The sequence below is a fragment of the Brachycentrus maculatus genome, unplaced genomic scaffold (genome assembly GCF_059751285.1).
Source record: "Brachycentrus maculatus isolate JH-2025_06_01 unplaced genomic scaffold, ASM5975128v1 h1tg000167l, whole genome shotgun sequence".
Classification (NCBI taxonomy): domain Eukaryota; kingdom Metazoa; phylum Arthropoda; class Insecta; order Trichoptera; family Brachycentridae; genus Brachycentrus; species Brachycentrus maculatus.
The window spans coordinates 226,630-238,356 of NW_028280920.1; the positions used below are offsets into that span (position 1 = coordinate 226,630).

At 33.0% G+C, this 11,727-nt stretch overlaps 1 protein-coding gene across 1 annotated transcript; it reads right to left on the reverse strand.

Annotated features, from left to right (window-relative positions):
• Positions 1–989: 989 nt before the first annotated feature.
• Positions 990–10,646, reverse strand: LOC148308374 (E3 ubiquitin-protein ligase TM129-like). Its single transcript, XM_088261833.1, has 5 exons — positions 10,054–10,646; positions 7,832–7,961; positions 6,769–7,026; positions 3,221–3,348; positions 990–1,234 (listed from the first exon to the last, which is right to left on the reverse strand). Exons 1-5 carry the CDS (start codon positions 10,515–10,517, stop codon positions 1,084–1,086), a joined length of 1,131 nt encoding a protein of 376 aa, XP_088117959.1. The 5' UTR covers positions 10,518–10,646; the 3' UTR covers positions 990–1,083.
• Between the last annotated feature and the right edge of the window lie 1,081 nt (positions 10,647–11,727).

Consider the following 11,727-nt stretch of genomic DNA (forward strand, 5'->3'; position numbering starts at 1 on the left):
CAAATATCAAATGGTAATAATTTTATTTTAATGACGTGATGGAATGATTTTCCGAAACCGGTAGTCACGAATAAGTGTTTATAAAAGTGGTATTACACAAAGTAAACAATTAATGAAAAGGAATGCTAGGAGATGATTTATTTATTTTTAATTGATCATACACATAATTATAAATTATTTTTAAAAAAGGGTCCTCACTCTTTTTCAACAGTTTTCCCATGCTGAGGGCACATTTTAAAATACTTACTTATTATTATATTAAATGAAAGAAAATTGTTTATGACTTGCAATCAAATACGACATAGCCAAATGACGCCATCTATTTACGATTTTCCCACATCCGTTATCCATTTATGAATAGGTTTTTTTTATCCCAAATTTCTTTTTTAATGACTATGGATAATTGAAGCAGGTTGTACAACTTTATTGCATAATAATCAAAGTTCTTTTGACCAAAAGTAGTATGTGTTAGGTTTTGTTTGATGTGTTTTGGATCTTGTAGTTAGATCTATATACATTAATGAGTGTGGAAGAAGTAAAAATGTTACAAAGGCAGAGTGGTGTGTCATCATATTTCTCTACCCTGCACAGAAGCGGCGTATCAGTTGGTTAATTAGTGCCCTATACACCAGTAGGAATCAACAAAAAGCAAATAAAGGTTGTAAAAAAATATATAATGCAAGGAAATAATTTGAAAACAAAAATAAATAACCTCAAAAGAGTCAGTGATGTAAAAATAAAAATATTAATTTAGTTTTACTTAGTAAAATCCACTATTTCTTTTTTTATCTGTTGTGACACGTGTTTTGATGCATTCTGCATTTTCAAACACCAATGCATCAAAACACGTGTGACAATAGATTTTAAGAAATAGTGGTTTATACTAAGTAAAACTTATATTAAAAATGGATAAATTTTAACACAAAGTGACTGCCAAATAAATTAATGAGTTCAAAAATGTTTGTGCGGGTTATGAAATAAAAACAAAATTATTCAATTTGTAATTTATTTATTAAAAATATCAATTTCTGTAAATAAGTCATATGATGTAAATTTTTTTGCGAGTATTGTTTTCATTAAGGACTAGCATAATTGGACCAGTCTCACATCCAATAAACAAAATGTCGCCCTACAAACGGGGCACGTACATTTATTGCTCAACCAATGGTCCATCTGATTTGGATCCTGCCTCGAGGCAAACCAGCGCGCCAAACAGTCCAAACACCACATGGGCCTAAAATAAATAACACATTAATAATTATATTATTTTTTGACATCTCATCAAAGATGAAGAAGGATATGGAAGTCTGGGCATTTACGGGGCTAACGACCATCATAGGCTGGTTTAAGTGATCACTTTACACACGTGTAACATTCACCAATTCTACCCATTATTGACAACCACACTACCCAAATTCTTGGAAGTTCTATATATATATCAACCAATTTAGAAACCTTGTTCTTGAATCACTAGATCTTCACTAGAGACATCTATTGGTGAGATGTAAAGAAGCTTTTTATGAAGCAGAAACTCTTATATTAGTATGTGAGGTCCGAATCCTGGATTACAATCACACACATGAGAAACGCCAGAAAATACCATTTAAATTTTTATTATTCAAGCTTATAATTTAAAGTACATTAATAATTAATATCGGACGTTGGACTCGTCCAATAGAGAACTATGGAAGTTCAAGATGGAACCTTTGTTCAATACTGGATATAAGAAGAAGGCTGAAACAAGTATGTAATTAACATTTTTAGGTGTGTCCAAATCCTTCTTCAGAAATCTGGGTTTCTCCACTTAGGGGTTATGTTTTAAATTTTTGACATCTCAATGTCGAAGAAGAATATGAATGTCTGGGTATAAAATAATCTGGTCAAATTAAAAGCTAGATAATAAAAAAAATATCATATTTTCAGGCATCTCCCAGTATGTAAAATAATCCGGTTAGGATCTTGCATACATCCTAATAAAAGGGTCTCTGCTAAATAAAAGCTTTCCCAAACCAACCGAGAACTCAAACTTAAAGCGTAATAAGATTTATGATATTTGAGTCGTGTGGTTGTCAATAATGGGTACCACTTAACCAGCCTATGACAGGTCATAAGCGCTATAAATACCCAGAATTAACAAACTATGGACGGGAAAGGTATTTCTACCCGTTTGGTCAATTGATGCTTCCTGTCCTTACAGGAAGGATATTTTTACCTTCTGCGCCCGCCTCAGAAAAGAAGGTACATATTACATTCAATAAGAAAGTTAATGTTTTTATATGAATATTATGTACTAATCATTTTGTTAAGATCTAAACTATATGTACCTACACATGAGCACCCGCATAAAAATTTCTAGAGGGGGTGGCAAAATATTTTTAGTATTGTTTTAATGTAGTTTTAATTTCTGGCGTCGGATCCGACGCCAGACACAGCTCTGTGACGTGGTAGAGCGAATTGCTTGGCCGAAGTGGAAATGGGCCGGTCACATAGCCAGAATGACCGACGACAAATGGACGAAACGCGTTCTGGTGTGGAGACCGAGGAACCAGAGGCCTCAAGGACGTCCACCGATGAGATGGGTGGACGACATCAGGAAGTTTGCTAGAAGACAGTGGATGGGGACGGCACGGGATCCGGAGGAGTGGAGGCGGAAGGGGGAGGCCTATGTCCAGCAGTGGACCTCAACGGGCTGATATGATGAGTTTTAATTTACTGTAGCGTATTTGTATGACAAACGACGGACAGTAATGAAGGGCATAGGGCGCTTGTCCACTACCCGGAATTTTACCGTCCGGCAGTCCATTTTTGAAAAATGAAAGCGAATATGACAGTTTAGCGTGATCAAATATACGCGTAACGTGTTCACGCACTGATCAAGAGCTCCGATCCAAAGAAAGATGGACAAAAGCACAAGCCCATCCAAGCCAATCATCGTTTTAAAACACTAACTGACGTGCCGGACGGTAAAATTCTGTGTAGTGGACAAACGCCCATACTATAGTAACAATTTTTTTTATTAACACATAAATAAAAGTAACATTATTTGACTATTTTCAATCAATCCAGGGGGGGCAAGTGCCCCCTTTTGTTCCCCCTCCCTGCGGGCACCTATTTTTGTACACAATTATCAAATCTCGGTGCCAGCAGTCCACAGATATAAAAAACGCCCGTCCGAAATGTGTTAACAGTTTTTCCCCAAAAAGATTTTTTTTTTAATTACCTGCAATTGCACTCGGTGCATTGTGGAGGCCTTGGATGTATTTGTTGAATTTCAGCAGCTCCAAAACACATTTTCAATATTTTTACGTTAGACCTCGCTTGCATACATCCTAAACACATATCCGGCTCCTAAAAAACAAATTTAAATTTAATATTTAAGTTAGAATTTACTTTATTTGCTTTACAAGAATAATTCAATACTTTTACCAATACAATGTGAACCTATATTGGTATACAAATATTTTGGTATTTATTATATTTACAGATCAATAAAATAAAATAGTAAAATACGAAATGTTTGTGAGAAATGCATTAAAAAAATTATCATATTTATAATCTTCAATACATAAAAAATAAAATAAACATCATCTTGCATATTATTATTATTTAAGAGTCAATGTAGCTAAATCTGTTCTAAAGAATACTAGACCTGCATTCTTAGAGATAAATACTAACTAACTAACCATCATGCCGCTTCCCCGCAAGGGTAGGCAGAGAGAATAGAGCGCCACACCACTCTGTCCTTGCAAACATTCTTCGCCTCTTCCATGTTCATGCATCTCCTCATACATACCCGCCGATTGTTACGACTCCTAACCTGACCACTTTCAAGTATTTGGCATACCTGATCGTGCCATGTTTTTCTCGGTCTTCCTCTGCTTCTTTTCCCAATTACATTCGCCTCATAAATTTGTTTTACCGTTCTTTCGTCACTCATTCGTTCCACATGTCCAAACCATCTCAACACACCTTTCTTAATTTTATCGATAATGCTTATCTCAGCTTTGCATTCCTTCCATATTTCACTATTTGCACATCTATCATACATCGTTTTGCCGCACATTCTTCTGAGAGATCGCATTTCGACTGCATTCAGTCTACTTTCATCCTTCTTTTGCCAACTCCATGTTTCACTTCCATACATTAGAGTTGGAACCAGGACTCCGTTGTGCACTGCCAGTTTAGCATACACACGAGATAAATATTTTATGTAAATGTGAGTATGTGAATAATAGGTCTTGTGTTGTCTGGAACCTTGACAGGCACTAACCACCACCCAGAATGAATGTATGAATAGAGCTTTGGCAATGGTGTGCTTGTATAGTATACTCCAGATTTTCTGGGAAGAATGGTGAAAAAATTCCTTTGTAATCGATTTCCTCGTTAATCCGAAAACATGATAAATTTACAACTGCACTATACGCGCTTATGTTTTTTTTTTTTTCATAATACATAGATACATTCAAATATACATATTCATTTCATATATACATTTATTATATGTATTACGGCTCTTTAGGCATGGCCTGTGTTGAGATGTATATGAGATGTATATCTACTTGCTTAGTAAGACACATGTGTTGACAGCGTGACTAGAGACAACCAACCTAAAAATGGGTATTATGCACCTGAAAAGGTTTTTTTTTAAGTATATATCACAAAGTATAATTAGGAACAGAGGTGGGTAAGATCAGATCATTTAAGAAGAATGAAATCATTTAAGAAGATGAATCAGTGAATCCGTACTCTAATATCAAAACAATGGATCTTTCATAGGACAAATCGCACCGATAAGGTTGTAGAATTTTCGTCGTAAATATTATGACGACATAGAAATAATAAAAAAGTTATCAAGGTATTTAACAAATATTTTAAGCCACTAACATAACATCGAAGTGAGATACTATAATTCTATCACTGGGACAACAAATTGGTAGTGTAATGGCAAAGGGTTGTATATCTTTCAAATTTTTAATTTTCCAAGTTTGTTCCACAAAATGTCTAAAATAGTGTATTCCATAATCTGGCAAAAGTATATAGCTGTAGTTGCAATACTTATTAAGTTTTATTGTGATATGTACATATAAAAATATATAAAACAAATGAGTTATTTAATTTCACAAGTTTGTTTTTGCTCTCCTGTAAAATTTGGTCTGAGACAGGTTTACACTACCGAACATGTGTTCCCTTTGCCTTTACACTACCGAAATGTGTTCAGCCCTCAACCCTTAATTCGAAATAATAAGTACTATCGTGAAATATATTTGTTTTTATAAAATATTTTTTCAATGACTCAAGTGTCTTGGATAATCCGTTTCCCGGCTGACCCGACCTCGGAAGATCGGGACTGTACTGTATGCTGGTGTGGTAATTGTTCTTAAGAAGAGACGGGTGCACGTCTCTTAACCCTTTGACTAAGATCTTAACACTTTATTTACCAAATAATTTTCCAAGACTTACCATAAAAACAAAACAAATTGGTACTAATAGCGAAAAATGCTAAATTTAACAACAACAAAAAATCCATAATGTATGTTCCAATCATTTGATTAATGTGATTTTTATTACATTTAGTACCAAAAGCAGACTGGTAGGCTTTTCTCTAACAACCGTAAACGACCAAATAATAATTGGTCACTTTTTCTACCCTATATACTGGAAATAATTCTGACACTTTAGTGAATCACTATATCAATTTCAATTTTGAAAGGGATATTTACTGCAAACTGATTTTTTTTAAATAAGTATGCACAAAAAATATTATTTGTTTAAATTTTACATATTAAAGGCAATATTTTTAATAAATCTAAATGATTCTAGAATGAATCACAATACAATATTTTTTGCTGTCAGTTTCAATTGCAATAATATTGTCTTCAACATGTAAAATTTTGCATATTTACTGTTAAATTTTCAGTTTGTAGTTAATGTTCTTTTTTAAAAATAAAAAAATTCAAATTTAATTCAAATTTAGAATAGATTAAGTGATTTACATACTTGTGAAAGTTATTTCAGTACGTAGGGTATAAAAACCGACTAATCGGCGTTTGGTCGTTTACGGTTGGCAGCAAAAACCCAACTAGTCGGGTTTTGGTAGTTAATGTGTTAATGAGTCTGCATTCTCAGTTCAGTGTTGCCATATGTACAGATTTATCTGTATTGATACAGATTTTAGGCTGCCGTTACAGATTTTACTCTTAGGTAGTACTTTTAGTTTTATACGGATTTTTGGAATTGGACATAGTATATGATAAAACAGAAGAATGAAAATATGTATAGATTCGAGCACGATTAACATTTGATAAAAAGTAAGTAAGAATTTGTTTTATATTGGAGTGCGTTATTTATTATTGGGTAGGGTACTATTATGTATTGTCACGGAACATTACGCAATTTACGCAGCGTACTGCAGGATTCCCCAAAACTTGTCTATTTTTTCCATGCGATTGAGTGTTCATTTTTTATACACGTCGCGAAATACGCAAAGTTTTAATAAGTACTGGCTGGAAGATAAAGACTTGTTTAGAAACAAGTGAAAAGGGTGAAGAATATGCATACTGTGAGTTCTGTTTAACAGATCGTGCTATTTGTATTAAAATTTCAAAGCAATGGCAAATAGGCACCTACACAGATTTTGGGTTATTGATTCTATACAGATTTTATACAGATTTCTAGACTGTTTAATTCAGATTTTTTGGTTTGGCATATGGCAACACTGCCTCAGTGTCGCAATTGGGCATCTTCCCAACTTGTAGTGTGTCGACTCACCTCAATAACTACATATGTATCATTCATTTGAACGTGTTCCTTGAAGACATCAATGAACTTGTCAATAAGTGTTTTGTGAAATACAATGTCAGGTAAAATGATGATAGGTCTTGTGACCTTGTCTTGTAACTCCTTGAAATCTTCAGATATCAGTCGAAAATTGAAAGAAGGTGAAAATTTGTTTTCAACAGATCTGACTTCTATATTGATGAACTGTGCCTCCCCAACGCCAGTTGGGGTCAACTGGTGAGTATCACTCTGAAAATAAAGCAAAGGTTAACTTTAATATTCAAAAGAGGATTTAATTTGTGACTCCTTACATTAATCCTTCAAACCCTTATCTGCACCCCAATGGTGCATACGGCACTGCATCATTTAACCCTTTCCGGTCCCCCAAAATTAAAAAAAAAATCAAGGTAGACAGTTACATTCCAATTGGGAAAAATCTTTTGTCCTCTGCTCCACATACTGTTATAATAGATACGAGTGACAAAAATGTAAGCTTGGAATTTAAATAAATAATACTAATGTCTAATAACATCCGACATGGGACCTAAGAGCAAAAAATCGATGTCCAATGAGATTCGACATTGGACCAGTAAGGGATAAACACAGTGTTATCTCGATCATTCACACATGAAGAAAAGATGATCAGCTCTCCGCTTCAGGTACCAGTCCAGGGTAGTATTGAATAAATATTATGGTGGGGACTGACCGGAATCATTTCATCGTAACGTAACATGTTACGATGCGAGGATTTGTTCTACACAAAATTTACTATTTGTCTTTACTATCAGTACAGCGAGCTGAGCTGCTCGTCTCTCGTTTCGAGTAGTCCATCCGATGTTCACATGCTCGCAGCACATGTTACGTTACGACGAAATGCTCCGATCAGTGCCCACCTTAAAAGTGAAAAAAATCACTTATATTTATTTGACCCCCCCCCCTGGGAATCGAACCCGGGACCTCCAAAACGGTAACCGAGCATGCTGACCATTACACTACGGAGACAGACTTACATTATTCCCCCCCCTTACATTAATAAACAATATTGTCAACTTACATTATTTACAAATAATATTGCATCATTTTGATGAGCGAAATAAACATTATACATTCCTATTTTAATAATCCAGTTATCAGTCACATAAACTTTTGATGCCGAGTTAGTTTGTATTGACACTTTATCGAATCTGAAAGAAGTTAAAAAGACATATACAGACCAATAATACTTTGACATGGAAGCACATATCGCTCACTCCTTTCAACAAAAAACTTGATTTTTCAGGAGATCGTTTTTAAAGCTCAAGAACATAATGAAATGTTAGATTAAAACCAATATTTTTAGCTTTTCCACTTTTTTATTTGACCAGCGACCGGGTTTCGTCGTTACCGACATCATCAGACTGGTGATGTCGGTAACGACGAAACCCGGTCGCTGGTCAAATAAAAAAGTGGAAAAGCTAAAAATATTGGTTTTAATCTAATAATAAATTAAAAATGCAATTCCATCACGAAGTGTCAGTGGATAATATAAATCTATTATAATGAAATGTATTAAAAATAAATATGAAGCCACTTATTCAACTTTTTACTGTGCAACAAATCTTTTTAGGTAACACCTGAAGGTTTTTTCTCCATTTGAAAAATCTTTAGTATTTCTAAAAAAATTATTAAACAATGCCTTTTCTTCAAAATGCAAAAACAACACTTTCTGGCCTGCAGCGGATAAATATTAAAAATATGCCGCTTTTGCTGGGATAAAGAACATTTTCTAGGCATTCCGAAAACATGCAAAACTGAAAATTGACGATTTTTGATATATGACGTTGTTGAAAGGAGTGAGCGATATGAGTAGTCCACTCACAAGCCCTGTTATGTTAAAAAATTTAGTTTTTAGCCAATGGCGGCAGGCGGTAGAATATTAAATCTTTTACCGATATGAGCTTTTTTTAAGAGATTTTAGAAAGTGAACTGTCGATCGGCATAACGTTTTTTGCAAGAGTATTGATTTTTCTATTCCATTTTATTCTTAACTTAAAGAGTTTTGGCAGATTATATTAAATATGGACGTTAATATTTTTAATTTTCTACCAATTGGAGCCATTTTCTAAAAAACTTAATTTTTTAACATAATGTGGTTTGCAAGTGGACTACTCGTATGTAATTTCTTTAATATAATATGTTCATACAGACACTTCTGCACAGAAGATAATACTTGGGATGAAACCAAATAAACTATAATGCAAGGGTGAAGACTGACCGGAGCATTTTGTCATACATAACATGTTACGATGCGAGCATTCAGGCAGTCAGTATAGCGAGCCTAGCGCTCCACCCATAGTTTCGGATGCTCGCCTCGAGCAATGTTACGACGTTATGTTACGACGAAATGCTCCGAAAAGAGTCCACCTTAATACAGACCATTTATATATGTATTAATCTCATAATATTATTTTTTTTGATTCAAGGAAAATTATAACAATAAAAAACACCTATTCATGTTGTTTAAGGAGTTTTTACACGTTTAGGAGCGAATGAAAACACTTTTTTTATTGTTTTATAGATGAAGATTGAAGAATAATGTGTATCTTATCATTCATCATTCACTTTGTGTAATAGGTACCACTTTAAATTAAACGATGAATGATAAAGAGAGTGTTAGAACAAAGTGACGATGAATGATAAGGGGAGTGTTATATTACCATACCACAAAGTTAACGATGCTTTTAATATACAAAATATAAAATGTTTTTAGTAAAAATCCTTGTTTTTAAAAGATATGTGAATTTTAAAGTATTTTTTCTTAACCTGTTAACCGAGTGTGACGTATAAATACGTCGAACGTAAAAAAGATCGGGTACGGGTAGGACATATGAATAGGTCCTGTAAATATATGATGACCCCTGGAATGGGCGGGACCTATATTTTCCATCAACAAAGATAATTAGTCATCCATACATGTCTCGACATGAATTATTTTCTATTTGTTTGTAATTTTGTATTTTTCTTTTTGACTTATATATAAATAAATGAAAAAATACATATTTCATAGTCTTTCCATTTATTTTAAACATAAATAAAATATACGAAATCACCGTCCACCAGATGTGACGTACTGACACGTCCTAGTGAAAGAGTTTGCGCCTGTTGAATGTTGTGTAATTAAAAAGTGAACTCCCCGGTTAACAGGTTAAAATCACTAGGACATTTATTATAATTCAAATGATCTATGAGTTGCATCCCATTTGTCCAAACAGCCTCAATCATGTTTTAAATGCTTACCTTCGGAATTCCACATTTACATCCGCAACTAACGATTTCCAATCTGGGTATCTTGTACTGCAAAATTTCTCTAGATTGACACGAACTGGATGACTTGCCCACGAATCTCTACTCCAGTCAAGAATTTTCAATGCAGTGTAAACTATTAAAACTACGGAAATGGTCAGGTACAAGAGACAACCAAAACAGACATAGTCTTCGAGAACATTTGTTGTCTTATAAAATGATGGGAAGGTCTTAGGATCGTTAAAATACAATCCAATCATGTATCCCAGAGGTAAACAGGCGTGAACGATCTGTGTAACAATGATTCTCTTGATGTGGTAATCTATAAAAGACGTGCCCTCAGACCCCAGGAATTTTGAAAATAAAGCTGGAATGGTTAAGCCAGCGGTCACGAACTCCACCGGTGGATAAAAGAGAAATAAACATAACAAAAAATAAAACAAGGAATAAAAAAACATTTTGACATTGAAATTTGCAAGTCAGTAGGAATTATTATAGAACAAATTAATATTTAAAACAACTAAATATATTCTTATTTTGACATCTCACTATACACACAAATAACTTGCGTTCGCTGAGACAGTATTGACAGCGTTGCAAATCCTTGCCAGTCTATAAACTTTGTGGTACTTACCATATAAGAATATATTTATTAGTGCAGTACCTACCTACAAAACGTTCATATTATTTTCAATGGAAGATTTCGTCAAATGAGTCTCTCCAATTCTGTCAATACATCAATACACATAAAAGCTATACTGACGACCCAAAAAACTTAGCATTTTGTTTTATCACCTTTTTGATGCATTTTTTTAGAATGAAATAATGCTGTTTACATTGATGTCACCACTTTATTTTTTGCTGAATTATTGTATTTTATGTACGGCTTTTTTAAGAAAAAATACAATTAGGTATTCCAACCAACAAAAAAAATTGTATTTTTAATGTTTATGATAATTGATTGTAAAATAGCTTCAAATGTATGTATAATACAAACTAAATTTACTATAAAACAAATTGTTTTACTTCGCGTTTTGCAATGTACTTATTTGCATGTTACTGAACATTGTACTCGTATTTGTATTTAAAACACAATGAAACTCTAAAAAATGATTTTAAATACATTTATTTACATTATAATTATATTTCCATAATATAAGGTAATTGCTTCTCTATAAATTGAATAAACATAAAAACAATTTATATGTTTTTAAATTATATTTTCATAACTGTGCTAGTTCATAATTTACACTAAATTCTATAATAACTTTTTTATAATGTATAAAATTACTAACAAAAAAAACAACTACATTATTTAGGAATTTTCTATTAATTTGTTTTACATGATAATAATAGTAATCATGATTTGGGATAATTTATATAGCGCCATTTTTTGTAAAATAAAACCTTTTAGGTGCTATACTCGTATTATAATATTTCATTAGCTTATTCTTTTGTACAGCTTACATAAGATTCTCAATTAAAATATTAATTAAAAATATAAAATAACAAAAATAATATAGTGTTAAATATGAAAAGAGCCTAAACATGGCCATTATTTATCTTTGTGATTTTTTATTTTAAATCACCAAATATATTTCAGAAAATGTTTTTTGTTATTTTCAATTGAGATAAATAACTCTAAAATAGTGCGCCTCAATGCTGTTT

Bases quoted from the DNA above. Each gene is read 5' to 3' on its own strand.
- LOC148308374 (XM_088261833.1), bottom strand. From the start codon at position 10,517: ATGTTTTTTTATTCCTTGTTTTATTTTTTGTTATGTTTATTTCTCTTT. The intron at 7,027-7,831 runs GTAAGTTGACAA...CTTTATTTTCAG, and splicing joins CAATATTATTTGTAAATAAT to AGTGATACTCACCAGTTGAC. The intron at 1,235-3,220 runs GTAATTAAAAAA...TATTTATTTTAG, and splicing joins TGCACCGAGTGCAATTGCAG to GCCCATGTGGTGTTTGGACT.